The 16878-nt window shown below is 38.3% G+C and overlaps 1 protein-coding gene across 5 annotated transcripts; it reads right to left on the bottom strand.

The window, feature by feature from the left end:
* Nucleotides 1-2156: 2156 nt before the first annotated feature.
* Nucleotides 2157-16833, bottom strand: CUTC (cutC copper transporter). 5 transcript variants are annotated; one of them, XM_051981847.1, is made up of 9 exons: nucleotides 16632-16833; nucleotides 15362-15442; nucleotides 14159-14218; nucleotides 12890-13099; nucleotides 10964-10999; nucleotides 10406-10539; nucleotides 6121-6148; nucleotides 3027-3132; nucleotides 2157-2632 (listed from the first exon to the last, which is right to left on the bottom strand). In XM_051981847.1, exons 1-9 carry the CDS (start codon nucleotides 16690-16692, stop codon nucleotides 2521-2523), a joined length of 828 nt encoding a protein of 275 aa, XP_051837807.1. In that variant the 5' UTR covers nucleotides 16693-16833; the 3' UTR covers nucleotides 2157-2520. The 5 variants fall into 5 exon arrangements, with proteins under 5 accessions (XP_051837807.1, XP_051837808.1, XP_051837812.1 ...); XM_051981848.1 differs by having other exon boundaries at nucleotides 15371-15442; XM_051981852.1 differs by lacking the exon at nucleotides 16632-16833 and adding an exon at nucleotides 16459-16603 and having other exon boundaries at nucleotides 15417-15442.
* Between the last annotated feature and the right edge of the window lie 45 nt (nucleotides 16834-16878).

Genomic DNA, 16878 nt, shown 5'->3' with positions numbered 1-16878 from the left:
TTAGAAGGAACGGGAAAGAGTACAAGCATTTATATAGTGCCTTATGTGTGGCTGGTACTTTTAATGACAAGCTTGCAAAGTTCTGTTATCATCTCCATTTTTCTTTTCCATTTTCTCTCCCTCTTTAAATTTTTTTTATTTTTATTTTTAATACACATTGCTATATGAATGATACAGGGAGAGGGAAATCAGAGCAAAAGAGGAAAACTATGGGAGACAAAACAAAAACAAAAAAGAAATGAACATGGCATGTGCTAATTTACATTCAATCTCCATAGTTCTTTTTTAGGATGCAATGGTGTTTTCTGTCAAAAACCTTTTGGGATTGTTTTGGGTCACTGAACTATTAAGAACCAAATCTTTCAAAGCTGATCGTGGCACATTCTTGCTGTTATTGTGTACAATGTATTCCTGGTTCTGCTTGTAACTTTTCCCAGCTGTGTACTCCCCTTTTAATCTTGTTTCTTGTTTCTGCAAAAACTTTTTAATTTAATGTAATCAAAGTTGTCTATTTTGCCTCTCATAATGTTCTCTGGTTATTCTTTGATCATGTTTCTCTCTTCTCCAAAGATCTGATAAAATTATTCCTTCCTCTTCTATTTTGTTTATAGTATCATTATTGTTTATGCCCAAATCATGTACCCATTTTGACCTTACTTAGTTATGGGTGCGAGATGTAGGTCTATGCCAAGTGTCTGATGTTATTTTCCAGTTTCCTAGCAATTTTGTCAGAGTGAAGGCCTTGATTATATCATGTGTATCTAATCTATTCCATTGATCCACCACTCTATTTCTTAGTACCAAATGGTTTTGATGATTGCTGCTTTATGTGTTTAGTATTGCTAAGCCACCATCCTTTAGATTTTTTTTTCATTAACTCCCTCAATAATTCTTCACTTTTTGTTCAAGAAGAATCTTCTATAAATTTTTAGCAGTTTGATTGATACGTCACATCCCCATTTTTCAATTGAGGAAAATGAAGTTAAGTGGTTTGGCTCAGTATTTCACAGCTACTAAGTGAGGCTGGATTTGAACTCAGGTCTTCCTATCTCCAGGATCAGCCCTCTATACAGTAAGCTAACTCCAGTTCTGTTATTCCCATGAACCTAGATCACAGTTTGGGAGCAAGGAAATGAGTCAGGTCTGTGACTTAGGAAGATTGACAGTTATGTGGACGACTAGACAGATGAGGAAGTCTACAATGACCTCTCTCTTCCACTCATTTAATGACTTCATCATTCAACTGAATACACTCTTTCCAAATTTATCACTGATCTCAATCACCAACTCCTGGCCTAGATAATCAGTTGGGATTGTTGTAGGTGATATTGCTGTTCAGACAAATCTGCAACTGGGAATGGGCCCTATGCTGTGTCAGACACAGGGGAAGTAAAATAGGTGAACAAAAGTGAGTAAGACAAGAGGCCCAGAGTCCATGTTAAAATGAGAAGTTACACAAAAAGAGCTGTAGAGATTGAGCCTGGAATTCTTCCACAGGCACCACCCTTTTAGAAATGAGGAAATCTACACCCAGAGACACCAAATGCTTTGCAAAAGATCACACAGCTCCTGGTAAAAAGCAGACTCGACATTTTACCTGATGGTCCGATGCCAAATCCAACATACTTTCCATGCTGCAGATGAATAAATGAAACATGAAAATTCACAGGGAGGAGAGATTACTTCTTACTGGTATCATGATCAAGGAGGACAGAAGAGAAAGCTTTTCATTCAGAACTTGAAGGCAGGATAGTAATTGGACATAGTGAATATGGGACAATAGGAATGGAAATAGTAAAGAGTACAGTATGACAAATATCAGGGCAAAATATGATCTGTCATCTAGGAGATTATATACATGACACAAAAAGGAAACCATGGCATAGTATTAATTATATGGCACAGTCAAACTGTTTTGGAAGTTCACAAAAAAGTTTAGTGGAGATTGAAATAGTTAATGCCAAGAACCATTTTCCATACTTATCTCCCCCCAAAACCTACACAAGAGTGTAAGATACATGAAAAGCAATCAATAAATACTTGTTGGTTGGTTGATTGATGTTTAAAATTCAATCCAAAAAGCTAAAAGTCTAATGATTCCTTTTTTACTTGGGCTAAACACAACATCCAGAATAAAAATTAAATAGACAACAATCTAACAGAAATGACAAGTTTTATTTCACAAAGACAAATCAAAGGTAAATCTTGAATTTAATTTTTTCAGCTTATAAATTAATCCCATTTACTGGGCAGACCAAGTCTCTGGCAAAGTCTTGATCCAGCTATTTTTCATGATGATGATGGAGAAGGCTGGCAAGAATGGAAGAGACTGCAGTTTCTCCAACTAACTGGCTCTTCTGGAAGGATCCCACGGTCCATGTGTGACAAGCCAAGGTCAATCTCCAGTCCTGCCCAGAGAAGGGTAAAGCTGTAGTGTCTGGGTCCTCCCAGCTTTAGACCTCAGGTCTCCCCCAACCTTGATCCAGGTGCGTTCCCATCTCTCCCGGGCTCTGGGTAGCCTTATAGAACGCTCTTTGCAATGGCAGTCAAGGTCCTCACTTTCGCCACATCTGTCACCTTTGAGCAATATTCTGAGCTGGAAAGTGAAGCACCCATGGCAACAGAAGTGTTTCTGAAAGAAATCATAAAGGAATGTGAGTTCCCACAGTGGGGTAGGCCGGCCCCATCCCCCCAGCTCCCGCTCCCTGCCTCTGAGCCCCCACCCCGGTGCCCCAGACTGCAGACCAGGCCAGGGGCCGAGGCTCCCTGGAGCCACTCCCAGGCTGGGCCCACGGAAGGGGGAGGGGGAGGGAAGCGCAGGAGGAAGGCAGCTACTGGCAGCAGCGGCCTTCCTTCCCCGTTTCCCGTGTCTCAGGAGGAGGGCTTAGCCCCACCTGGTCACCCCCAGCAGGCTGCCCTCATCTCCCTCTCAGCATTAGCGTCCCACAGTAAGATCTGTTCCCTTCCCCCTAAGTGACCCCTAACGCTCCTCCCCTCCCGCCTCCCCTCCCAGGCCCCGCCCCTACCGGAACTTCATGCCTGAGTCCCTGGCAGAGCGAGCCGAGCAGTGGAACTCGGTGGCGCCCGAGCCCTCGAGGATCCTCTGCAGGTTTCTCTCAGTTATGCCGCCCCCTGGAGGAGAGAACCAAGCACTATATCCTATGGCAGCCATGGCACCTCATGCCATTCATTGAGTCAAACCCAACTGGAGCCCAAGCTCAGACATCCACCAATCAAGCAGCTCCCACTCCCTGCCCCGCACCTGCGCAATAGCTCTTCGCGGGGTTTGCCCAATAATTCTGGTCACTTTTCAGAAAACACGCTCCTATTTCGGCTGGGTCTACGACTTTGTCCACAGAGGCAAAACTGGGGTCAGACAAAGCACCCTACAGACAATATCTGGAAGCTTCGGCTTTGACACCTTGTACACTAAATCGCTAGGGTAACAATCATCTCTCAGGGCCTCAGCTTCCTCATCTGTAAAATGGGGCCATAGTGACCAGTCGACCCCGCCACAGGGCAGCTCTGAAAGATGGGTGTCATAAGCCCCATATACACTGCAGATCTCCTGCCTCATGACTTTCTCCCAAAAGTTCCAAACTCAGGAACTTCATGAACCAAGAACGTGGAACAGACTGACCAGCTGGCCTAATGTCCCCCCAGACACAGCTGTCACTTGCATAGTCTGTGGAGGCAACATTACAGGCCAGAGCCCCAGCCTTGCTTTACTCTCCCTCCCCATGGCCAGCTGGCACCTCCAAGGTCACCAAGGGCCAGGCAGGCTTGTGCGGACTCCTCACACCCGACCCCTGCAGTTAGGCCTTGGACCTCGGCATGGCCCAATCCGTCTCCAGGACAGCTCCAGACGGCTGCCTTGGCCAGGTCCTCAGGCTAATGAAGGGGAGAGAGGTCATGAGAATAAGGGTAGTCCCCATCTAAAAACAACAGATGTGTAGCTTGGGAACAGTACAAACTCTTAAATTTGAAATTCTGGAGAATATTACCAAGTAAAGCTTACATGATGAATTTTAAAAATTTAGAACACACTAAACCTACAAGAATATGAATGATCAAAACAAATTTAAGTCAAGACCCTCTAGGTCCTTGCAGTGTCTCAGGGTATATCATCATGAATGGATTATGGATGTCAATCACCACAATACTCTGAGTCAGCAATGTACACTGCTGTTTCTTAAAGCCAATTCATTTTTAAATGAATGATTAAGGTTAGACAGTTACCAGGATACATAACTGAGACTTTTATTATGTCATGTTAATTTTTTCCTATGGGATTTCATTACGAAATTCAGTGAAAACCAAAGAAAGAAAACACTTATTTCCTATTAAACATTCTGAATTAGGCATTTTAAGAAAAAAGGAAACTAAATTATACTTCAGAACTTTTGCCAATAATATCTTGAAAAGAAACAAGATCTTGTGTCTCACTGAATCCCAAACCATAAGTGACCAATTGTTTTGGCTAAGATTGGTAAAAAGTATGTAGCTCTAGATCTCTTTTTTCAAGAATCTGCTGTACTAATAGATCTTCTTTGGGTTACGTCGATTTTCCCAAATAAATATTATAATATGAATTATTGTTTTACCAATCAATTTCTAACATATAGTTTGAACTCTAGCTAACTGCTAACTAGCTAACTGCAGTGTGGATGCATAACACCATTAACCTGACTATTCTTTCCCGACCTTTCTGTACTAAATTGATCTTCATCAGTAATAGTTTCTGAGCAATGTATAGAATGTTCATATATTTCAGTTAAATGTGATCCCTTCTAAATCTGTATTGAATCTCTAGTTGTCTTTATATCTGGCTCTGGAAGGGAAAGTGAGGCAGGAGACCTTGTGCGACCCTTCATCACTCAAATCCAATACTTCCCCTATATTATGACCTTTTTGAGAATAAAGGATAAACAATAATCACAACAACTGAATGTAATGAAGCTGGAATTTCAAATCACAATTGAAACAACTTATTTTCTCCACAAATTAAGAGTTAACTATTGAACTATTCCTAATTTTACTCTGCAGACAATGAATTTCACAGACATAAATTTTCCCCAGATTTATGTATTTACTCAAACCAAACTTTTGTCACTCTATCATCACTAAAGTTCGTAGCAATTTTTAGGTTTAAGAAGCTGTGATTTAAAGATTGCATACAATTTTAAATTATTTGCTCTAGCAAAAAGTAAATAAGAATGCCTTTCTCTAAACTTATAGACAATAAACAGACGGCCTTCCCTGAAACACTAAGCATTTTTGATGTATGTCCCTTACTTTAATATTACTGTATTAAGGTTCTTCTTCTCATCTTGCTTCTCCCACTTCCTACTTCTCCCTCTCCCCCAACATCCTGGATTCAAAGTTTCTTCTTCTGAGTGCTTCACTTTGACTTTGGGAGCCTTTAAATAACTTCCAAAGCAAATCATCTATTTTGCTTCCAAGCTTCAATTCCATATGAAATACTGGAAGCACCTAGAATAAATAATTCTCATCATGCATTTATTGTCGAAAAGCCAGAATTTAATGGCCACTGATCTTCAGGAATTGAGAAAACATCCCATTTATTTGATGCTCCATTTATATCTGCATACTTTCCCCAGAAAATTTGATTTTTTCTTTGAAATATTATTTCCTCTCCATGTCCTTCACCTATACTTACAGACTCATTGACTTGGACTTGACAAAATGTGACTGCTGATCTTGATGGCAATATTTCCAAAGGCCTAATTCCACAATGTGGTCTATTCTTCTGGCACAGAATTTCTCCTAATGGCATTATATGCACCAAAAGAAAACTATTATGATTTCAAAAAATCCTTTCCACAAAAAGACAAACCTTGACTTCACAGATATTCTCTCCCATCCTAGGATTTCTCCAATTCTAATTGCTTACTAGCTCACCCACTACCAGTATATTCTCTTCATTCCGAAATACCCAATCTGTGAAATTCTTAGTCAACACAGGTCTGTTAATCCTTAATTTCCCCTAAATATCATGTTCTTTTTTAAACAATGCTTGCTTTTCTAAATCTGTCTCTTTTCTCATCTACACTACATGTCACAGTGTTACTGCTAGCAAATGGATAAATAAATAAATACCTGGCATTACCACAATCTTTCCTTTTGCCTGAAAAAAGAAAAAAGGCAAATTTAAACATTCTTCCTTTGCATGTGATAATGAGACAGAGGATAGAAATATGAGTCAAAACATATTTAGTTTCTTATGATCAGGTTTGATATATCATTTCAAATAGATCTGCCATATTTCTTTTGAGCCTGTGAGTGGGATAACCGAAAGAGCTGTGTTAGAAAAGCTTTACCAGACCTAAAGGGTTAATTATAACATACTAAAGGAGAAACATTTTACCAGAACCCAAGTGGCTTAAAAGATTATGAGAGCTAGGAAAATATGGATTCACAAATGTAGTTTACTGGAAAAATTTGGAATCACAAGATGAAGATTCATGTCCCAATTGGATGATCTTGATCTTGACTCCCTATCTCTAAGCCTCCATGTCTTCATCTGCAAATAATGACAATAGCACTATTTTCATCAGGCACACGGGACAAATGAAATAAGGCATAGGAAAACTTTGTAACACCATAAAATCTATTCTTTTTCCCCCTTAAGTATAAGAATCTTCTCCTTTTCTTTATTTTTAACATTTTCATATTAGTCATGTTGGGAAAGAAAAATCAGAACAAAAGGATAAAAACACAAGAAAGGAAAAAATAAAACAAAATTAAAAAGGTGTAAATAATATACTTCAATCTGCATCCAGTCTCCATAGTTCTTTTTCTGGATGCAGATGACATTTTCTATCCCAAGTTTATTGGAACTGTCTTGAATCACTATTGCTGAAAAGAACTAAGTCTACCATAGCTGATCATCACATAGTATTGCTTTTACTATGTACAATGTTTTTTTGGTTCTGCTCACTTCATTCATTAGTTCATGCAAATCTTTCAGGCTTTTCCACAATCAGAATCATCATTTCTTACAGAATAATTTCTATTACATTCATATACCATAACTTCGCCATTTCTCAAATGACCCACTCAATTTTCAATTCCTTTCCACCACAAAAATATAAAATTTATTCTTAATCACCACTAATGAAATTCCAAAAATTTCTGTCTCAAAAGTCCACTTGAGGAATCCCCTTATGGAGGGGGTGATGATAATTGATTTTTCACAAGGATTTTAGTAGAAAAGTGACAGCATCAAGATATTCTAAAAGAGAGATTACTGAAAAAGGAAAGTCAAACAAACTGCATACTCTCAACTATTCTTACTGGACCATCATATCAATTAACCAGTAGTACAATTTAATGTATCCTTTATCTAATTCTTAGTTTCTAAATACAACTGACATTTTAATAATGGAAGACAAAATTTGGTATTTCCTGACTTTTTTTTAAACTTGCAATGTTGCATCAGGTTTTTTTTAAATCTTATTTTTAAAACAGTCTACTGTGACATAAATAACTGCCAAAACAAGATGATTCCACTGTAATATTTAGTCATTTCATAGTGAAATGGAAATGAAAATTATCTCTAGCAAGTCATGTTATATACATGTCAAATTCAACCTCCATCTGCCTCAGTTTCCTGATCTGTAAAATGGCAACAATAGCACCTACCTGTCAGGTTTGTTGTAAGAATCAAATGAGATATTTACAAAGCACTATGCAAATCTTAAAGTGTTATGTAAATTCCAGCTATCATTATTACTTGCAGAATAAAATGAGTTGGGAAGAGCTGAATTCAAATCCTGCCTAGACACTCAGTGGTTGTATGATAATTAGCAAGTGAATTAATCTCTCAGCCTCATCTATATTACAGTTATCATGGGGAGCCCAAACGAGACAGCATATATAAATGTTAACGACATTCTCTAATTAGTCAGTGTCTTTTCAATTGCTCTAGGGAATATGAACATATAATGTAATAAGGATAAGCATTTTTTCTTCTAGTAAGTGATAAGCCACAAGAAAAAAACTATCTATTTGGGGAGCTAACTTAACTTAGTGAGGTTGTTTTTCCCACATAATATGACAAATGGGAAGAATATCATTCAGTCATAAATTAGTACTAAAAAACACATGTGTATTCCATATATATATTCCATATATACATATTCCAAATAAAGGTTAAGGGAAAGAAGGGAAAAGTAGTCCTAAAGGATTAAGAGAAAAAAAGGAAGAGAGAAACTAGATAAAAGGGAAAGGAAGCAAAGCTTAGGAGGAAATTTGGATAGAATAAACAAGATCAACCAGAGATAAGAAAAGATACAACTAAGTAGAGAGAGGGAAAGTAAGACAGAGAGGAGAAAGGAAAAGTCAAGAATATGGAATACAAAGTAAAACAAGGAAAAGTGGCAATTAGAATGAAGACTATAGTAAAAGAAGAAAAGATTTGTGACAGTGAAATTGAGAAACAGCCACAATACAGGAGAGACAGAGAAGCAACAGGAAGCAAAAAAAAAAAAAAAAAAAAAAAAAAAAAATCACTCCAGGTGAGATGCCATGGTGTCAATAAAAAAGAAAAGAAACAGATGAGAGCCCATTTTCCTCTTAACCTGTAATAACTAGTGAAATTGTATTCATTTCAACAACCTGAGGCATTGTTAATGTAAGTAAAACACAATTAATATTCTCTTAATTAAATGATGATTTTTTTACATTTATATTAACTTTTCAAATTTACATTTCTTTAAATCAGATTGGGAGAGAAAACTCAGAACAAAAGGGAAAAACCATGACAGAAACATAAAAACAAAGTGAAAAAAAGTATATTTTTCTTTTTCTTTCTTTCTTTTTAAAATTGAAGTAATCAGAGTTAAGTGACTTGCTCAGAGTTACACAGCTATTAAGTGTCTGAGGCTGTATTCAAACTCAGGTGGTTCTGACTCCAGAGCCAGTCTTCTATCCACTGTGCTATCTCGCTGCCCTGAATTATAATGGTAATACAACAGACCCAGGTATATTATAGATGCTATTGTAATGTGGGTTTCACATTTCCTTCTGTTAAAAGCTAAGAAGAAAAGCAAATACTTGCTGAGCTCCATGTGTTTTTGGAAAGGGTACATATTTAGAATCTAAGACATGTCATCAACCAAAGTTTCAAACCTCTCAATTTGGTTTCTAAGGGCAATCCTACCATAAAACCCCTCTATAATACAGCAGTAAAATCTGATGGCTGAAAAATTAAGCACTTAATGCAAAAGCTGCTCTCCTCCAAATTTAGCTAAAATGGACAACAGACTTGTTAAAATTAAATCTTTCCAATTTACCACTATCTTAGAGACACAATGAAATACATAAGGAACAGTCAAGTAGATAAAAAAGAATGCTCATTGTCTACTCTTATAAACAGTATGAAGAGCCTAGGGTCTTACCAAACCTCTCATTATATAGAGAACTCAAAACCTGCCCCCTGCTCAACCTATTACTCCTTCAAAACTCTCTATTTCAACTGAGGACATAATAATTTTTCCAATAACCCAGGTCCACTCCCAACTTCCCTCCTAATTTTTCCTTCTTCCTCACCCCAACACCCCTCTCCAATCTATATTCCGAAAATCTGCCAACTGACATTGCTAAACCAGATTTAAACATGTCTTCATTCTCCCCTTCCACAAAAAACCAAATCTGCAGTGATTCCCCTATTCTATGATAAAATCTAAAAATCCTGAGCCCCAAAGCTTAAAACCCTGGACAACCTAACCCCGCTTCTTCCTACCTATTTTCCTAACTTAATGCTACTAACTCTCAGGTACTTTCTGTTCTGATCAAACTGGCCTCCTGATTATTACCTGTAGCCACAACTCCCCTTTGGCCCATGTACCTTTGCCCAAATGGGATCCCCTTCTTATCTAATAAACTGTAGAGCTTCCTTCTCAGCTGCTGTCCTCTCCCCAAACCTTTCCTGAACCCCTAGTTGATAGTATTTCCTCCTCTAGAAACTATTTTATATTCATTTTATCTCCTTTTTACTCTCATCTTTGGATCCCAGAATTCAGCACAATGATTAAGTGGATCTCATATGTCAATCTATGTGGGGTAAAGTAATGCACACAGATTTTAGACTGTCACTGCAGATGGACAGTGAGCTAGGCTTAAAATTGAATAGACAAAAGTCAGGGGACTAGCCTGTATGAGTTAATTAAATCTGTAATTAAATCTGACTCCTTAGCCATATGAGGGAAATAATATCTATTTTTCTATCTGTCTTTTTTTCCCCACCTACTAACAATAATGATAAATAACAGTAGCATGTAAAATACTGATACAGGGTAGCTGAAGAGCAACATCCAAAGTAAATGTGCTATTTAAAAAGGGTTGTATACCTGATATATTTAGTTTTAAAAAGGTTGTATACCTGATCTATGAGTTGTTTTATCATAGGCAGTCCTTCTAATGCTGAGCTGTCACAACCACTGGTCAACACACGTTCAAATCCCAAGGTCAAAAGCGTTTCTAGAGCCAGCACTGGATCCTGAACCATATCAAAGGCTGAAAATATATAAAATATTTTATATTTTGATCAAAGATTTATCAGCACCTGAAAAATCCTAGGGAATGGTATCTTAATTAAATAGTTGAAGTTAAAGGCAATAAAAACCTATTAGAGAAAAAGTAATAAATGAGCTCACACCTAAAAATTATCCTAAAAATTAATTGTATAAGTTTCATTTTTTCTTCCCTTCAGGTTCCACACAACCAAATATCTTTTTTCTTTTAAAATTTCTCATCATTTTACATAGCTAAATCTGTGATTTCCATTAATTTAAAGAAAATAACTGGCAACAGGACAACATTTTGTAGTTTTACTCCTGGAATTAGTTCTCTTAAGAAATAGAACTATGTCCTTTAAGACTGAACTGAGTGAAGAAACTAGGTGGGTTTCAAAAAATCTTTCAAAAAAGATGTGACTCACCTCGGTGGAAAGTGACTGGCAGGGGACGGCAACTAGCTGTAAAAAGAAAGTCACAAGGTAAATACACAAAGCATTTCCAAAATCTTAGTTCTTTCTATGAGACAGCTAAATGATAAAATGAAAATCAAAGGAGAGTCGCTAATTTTATTACAAGCTCACCAAGGGCAGGGTCTTGTTTTTCATTCTATTCTCCAAAGCACAATGCCTTAAATATCTGGATGTTCAATAAATACATGAATAAGGAAATGACAGAATGAAATACATAAAAGACCAACATCTATTGTTTTCAGACTATTTATAAAAGCCTGGCAACTTGCAGGCTCAGTAATAAGACTGCTATTTCCCCTCTTATCTATTTCATTTTTAACAAGCAACAGACTTCTTTGGTTTGGAAATGTAGGAGTCCCTTCTATCTTACCTCATACTCCTACTTATCCCGTCTACTCTTCCGGACAATCACATAGTCCAAAACTTATTTTAAAGGAGTAGGAGATGCCACATGTACTCAAGTTGTGGCAAGAAGTAACAAAGAAATAGTAAACTGAAATTTAAAACAATTTAAAATGCTGCCCCTGGTTGTTTCCCTTCTCATTCCCTATGTCATTCTTTAGTGTTTTCCTAGCATGATTCTTCTGACCATTCAATTCTAATTCAAGGGGCCATTGTACTAGGAGAGAAATGGAAATACACTATGCCTTTCTGGCATGGTACTATTCCAAAAAAAAAAAAAAAAAAAAAGACATTCCAGATCTTATTCTGCAAAATAAAATACGAAATAAAAAGAAAAATGCTGAAGCTTTCTAAACAGCTATAATCAACTCATTCTTAGAAATGACTTCTAGCTACAATTAACATCAGCCACCCAATAAACATATGTGCTAAGGCTAATATGTAAATGTAAGTTAAAATCTAAAATAAACTACATTTGTAAGCTTACCAGGCCACAAAACTGATAGCTGGGTTTGACCAAATGCAGAGGAAAAAAATATTTTTTGATTTTAGTCTTTCAAACACTAATTTTTATAAATATAATCTGATTTAAAAAAAACACAAACCAACAAACAACCAAACAGCAATTTGATATTAAAAACCTTACTATTTAGGAGTAATTTAAAAGTTCATTTTTGTCAATTCATAGAAAATCATCCCAAATCGTAATTCATTATTTTTCATATCAACAAATGTTTTTAGTTAACTTTGTTATTTTTCAAAGTCGTATCAATTTTTCCTTTGTACTTGAATAATTCTTGTATAATGATACCGCAGCAAAAAGTCTATTTACAAATGGTAATTTCTGCATTTAAACCTTAGGGTATGTTTTAATGGTCATATATAAAAATATATCCAAATTTAAAAACCATTTAAGACCACTTAAAATCATTATGACTATTAACACTGGAGACACAGCAAATGAATAAACCATTGTTCAAATAGAAATTGTTATTATAACTTTCACACTTCAAAGTCATCAAAGAAAAATTGTTAAAATATGAATTCCTTATAAGAACTTCTAATAGGTTCATTGCTGTATATTCTTTTTATATCATGTCAATGATAAATCAATGAATAGTACCAAGTTTTTTGATATTTAAGTTGCATTTGAACAGTATTACTGGATTACCTGACAATGGGCTTTCAGCAAATATTTTAGCAAGAAGTAACAAACAAATTTATGATTTTTTCTCTTAGTTTAATCACAATAGATAATGATCTATTTAACCTTTTACATATTGATATCCATGATCTGATGAATGGTTCTTCCCTACTATGAAGATCCTATTTAAAAAATGATCTAGCTACTACTGGCACAGGAAAAGATTTTTGGAAAAAATAGTAATGTATTAAGTGGTCTTTCCAACTGAGTATATATGGAAATAATCACAGTGTGGGTAATTAAGAGGGTTCATTTCAACATTATATCCTTACATAAAAGTTCCATGCAGAGTTCGGTATCCACATGTCCATCTTCAGTCAATGCTCCTAATACCAACCCATCAGCTCCATAAAGCTTGGCAAGGTGGATGTCTGCTTTCATGACCTCTACTTCCCGGTCTGAATATAAAAAATCACCTCCACGTGGTCGGATCATCACAAAGACAGGGATCTGGACACACTGCTTAATCACTTGTAGAACACCTACAAGAATGCACAGTGAAAAGATAAAAACCAAGCAGGAGCTAATAAACTCTTAACTCTCAGAGAAAAACAAATACAAAAGTATTTCTTAACTCTTCAATCTGTTCCTTAATATGTCATCTGTAGCAGAAAAGAAAGAGCAAACTGCCAAGAACAAAAAAAAAAAAAAAAAATTTAAGTAGCGGGTGGGAGGAGAGGAAAAATGGAAAAATGCTTAAGAGCTAAGGCTGAGTAATGAGAGTAATGTTAGAAATTAGCAAATCATGACACAGAAATCTTCAAAGTACTTGTCACTCAAGGTCTCATAAAACTTCTTTTAGCATCTTCCTCAACATTTTACTGGGAGCTAACACCTAAACATGTAACAACTAAAAGTCTCCATGTTCTGCCAGCAGAATCACTGAGATTCAAGTTTTTCCTCCTGAATTTTCTGAAGCACTATTTAAAACCAACTCAAACATTTCAAGTTCTGGTTTCCCAAAACATAAATTGTTTGACTCCTTCTCCAAATGAAAGAAGTCTTCATTAAAAAAATAAATAAAGTTCTGTTTTGAGTGGTTATACAAGGACAAAGGAACATGGACACATACAGTGTCTAACTAGCTAGCTGGGATTGCAAAGATCATCAGAGATCAAAACCTTTCACTTTACACAAGAGGAAAATGACGCTATTTGAACATAGGCAGGAAGGCCCAAAGTCACCCAAGTGCTAAGTCACAGATTTTTCATTTTCTGGAGCGGATCTGTGATTTCACTGGAGGAGGGAAAGCATCAGTGAAGAGTTCTCCCAATGCAGGTCAGCATTTTCTTTACAACCAATAGTCTTAAGAATTTCCCAGGAAATTAAGCAATTTAGCCCATGTTAGACAGTTGGTGTATATACCAGAGATAGGATATAACCCTAAAACTCCCTGATTCCAAGATCAGCCCTTTGTACTTTCTACAACAACATACTGTTTCCTTAAATAGTCAAGAGTTCTCTAAATCTACATCATACTTGCACCTACCAACTGGAGGATGCAAAAGTAAAAGGAGTTACTTAGAAGAATGGGCACTCACCCATGCTGGGTGTAGTTCCTCCTTCCAGTAAACCAGAACACAATTCAACACGGCCAGCACCTGTGATAAAAGAACTCAATGGTCATCAGAAATCCCAGACAAAATCTTTCTTTGTTCCAAATAGTTTTTAACAAAAAACAGTATCTTTTGATCCATCTACATCTTGTAGCCCAGTAAATTCAATCATAATAGGATCTAAAAGTTAATATCCATTCTAGACCTCTACATGATTCCAAAGGTGACTATGAGGAAGGATCATGGAATAGGGGAAGAGTTTCTAGATTGACTCCAGTGTTATGTTAAATTTTTCTAAAAGGCTGAGTAAGTACAGAATTGGTTCTGAATAATTCCAAGTTATAATAGGACCAGGACAAGGGCAAGTTATGAGTTAAAAGCCATCCAAAACTCAAAAAGACCAGGGTACAGAAAACACAAGTTGATAAAATGAAATTAGAAAAGTGGCAAAGAACTAAAAGAAAAGCCTGTTACTGAAATGACAGAAATCTCTGAAGTTCCTTTTAACTATGCAATTCTAAAGGTGACTGTGGAGTAGGAAATATGTTTGAGTTGCTACAATAGTAACAAATTTCTGAAATTATCTTTTAGGTTTACTAATTTTGGCCCATGTTCCTACTCAATCAAATGAAAGAAATAGAAATGTTATCTTCTTTATTTTATTTTATATTGTGGGGTTGATTCAGATGATTGCCTCACATTCCCCTTATTCTGTTTTTGTTTTCATAGTTTGTTTAGTAGTTGTGTTCAACTCTTTGTGACCCCCATTGGGGTTTTCTCGGCAAAGGTACTGGAGTAGTTTATTATTTCCTTCTCCAGCCCATTTTACAATTGAGGAAACTGAGGCAAACAGGGTTAAATGATTTGCCAGAGTCACACAGCTAGAAAGTATCTCAGATTGATTTGAATTCTGGAAGATGAGTCTTCCTAATTCCAGGTCCAATGCTTTGTGCACTGTGATGCCACTTAGCAGCTGTCCCATTTCCAGTTTCTTTTCATAAAATCAGAGTTTTTAGAGCTGTACTTTAGATTATCTCACTGCTCAATCTCCAGAAAACAAAACGGAGGTCCACAGAGGCAGTAGATTAGATCCAGGCTTTCCATACTTGTGACTACAAGGGCTTCCCCAAGGTCAGTTTGCAAGCATGTGAGAAAGGTTCAGAATACTTCATCCCCCCTCCCCAGTACCTCTTTTACCTCCTCTCTCCGCATTTATAGCCGACTCCACTGAATCCACACATACCTCCATAAGAAATCCATTTGTCATTTCTAAAAGTTTCAAGGCACAAAAACAAACCTGTCAGTATAGTGGACCATTCTGCAAATGTGCATTCTACATTCAACATCATGGCAGCCTAAAATAGCAACATCCACATTCACCAAAGATGATATTCCCTCCCCCAACCATGTCTAATTTCTCTGGTTTTTAAGCAGAGACTCAACTAGGCTCAGAGCAACTGGAAAAACCAAAACCATCCTCAAAGCCGACACAGTGTTTTGAATTTCTCTGGAGACAGCACTTCCCCAGTTGGGCCTGGATTTAGTTCAAGTCAAACAGCTTTTATTAAAGCCCGTAATTTATGCCAGGTGGCATTCAGCAATGAGGATACCAAAAAAGGTCCACCAGTCCCTGTTCTTAAGGAAGTCTCCGTCTCAAACAAACACCTCTGTGCAAACAAGACACTGCCGAGATCGCTAAATAATCGCAGGGCTGATGGCCTCAGGTGCCCCCAGTAGCTGCGCGCTCGGGTCGGTGGCGACACAGGGACGTCTAACGAGTTACCGATAGGAGCTGTCCAGTCCTACCCAGCTCATTTTAGAGATAAGTGAACCGGAGACAGAAGGAGTGAGTTGTCCGAGGCCATCGCCCGAGTACACAAATACAGACTTGCACGGACGGGGCCTGTCTCCCTTCTCGCTTGGATACAATGTTTGCTACCCAATGATAACGTACTAATTCAAAGGGCTTCACTTATGCTCACAACCGCTCTGGGAAGCAGGCGCGACTATCAGCCCCTTTTTGCAGACAAGGAAACTGAGGCAAGGGAAGTGACCTGTCCCGGGGCGCACAGGGGTCAAGCGCGGCAGGTGCACGTCCAGGGTCACATCCGGCCTCAAGCCCCCCGGCTCCGGGTGCGGCCCTCGGTTACCCCGCCCCACCCCGAGGGGCACACAGCTCTCGGGCTGGCACGGTAGCACTCATCTTCTCTCGGTATCCCCGGGGCGAGGCGAGTGTTTTGGAAACATGGAATTAACTGCAGCCCACCCTCCCCCGCCCCTCTCACCTCTCACGAGGAAACGGAGGCCGGGAGAGCATGGGCCTCGCCCAAGGTCACACCAGGCAGGGCCCACATTCGAACCCAGCGCTCTCTCCGCGGCATCACGCTTCCACTCACGCCAAACGGACTAGGCCCCTCGGCATCCCTGGAGACAGCAGTCAGCCTCCAGGGTTTCTCACCTGGCGGGACCGAGGTTGCCCGGGATCGCTTCCGATCCTTGGAGAGGGCCCGCCTCTTCATCTTCACAGTCTCCACCCGGGGTGGGCGCGGTTAGGAAGAAAGATGTGGATGAGGGTACGTCCTTGGGCTCGCGACCCCAACGCTTCCTCGCCGCCCAGCCTCACCTCTTCCAGAGCCGGGTTCTTCGCAGCGCGGCTTGCGTAGACGCAAGCGCAGGAGTCAAATTTCCGGCAACGTGCCCTCTGC

The sequence above is a fragment of the Antechinus flavipes genome, chromosome 2 (genome assembly GCF_016432865.1).
Source record: "Antechinus flavipes isolate AdamAnt ecotype Samford, QLD, Australia chromosome 2, AdamAnt_v2, whole genome shotgun sequence".
Lineage (NCBI taxonomy): Eukaryota > Metazoa > Chordata > Mammalia > Dasyuromorphia > Dasyuridae > Antechinus > Antechinus flavipes.
This window is presented reverse-complemented; position numbering and strand designations above follow the sequence as displayed.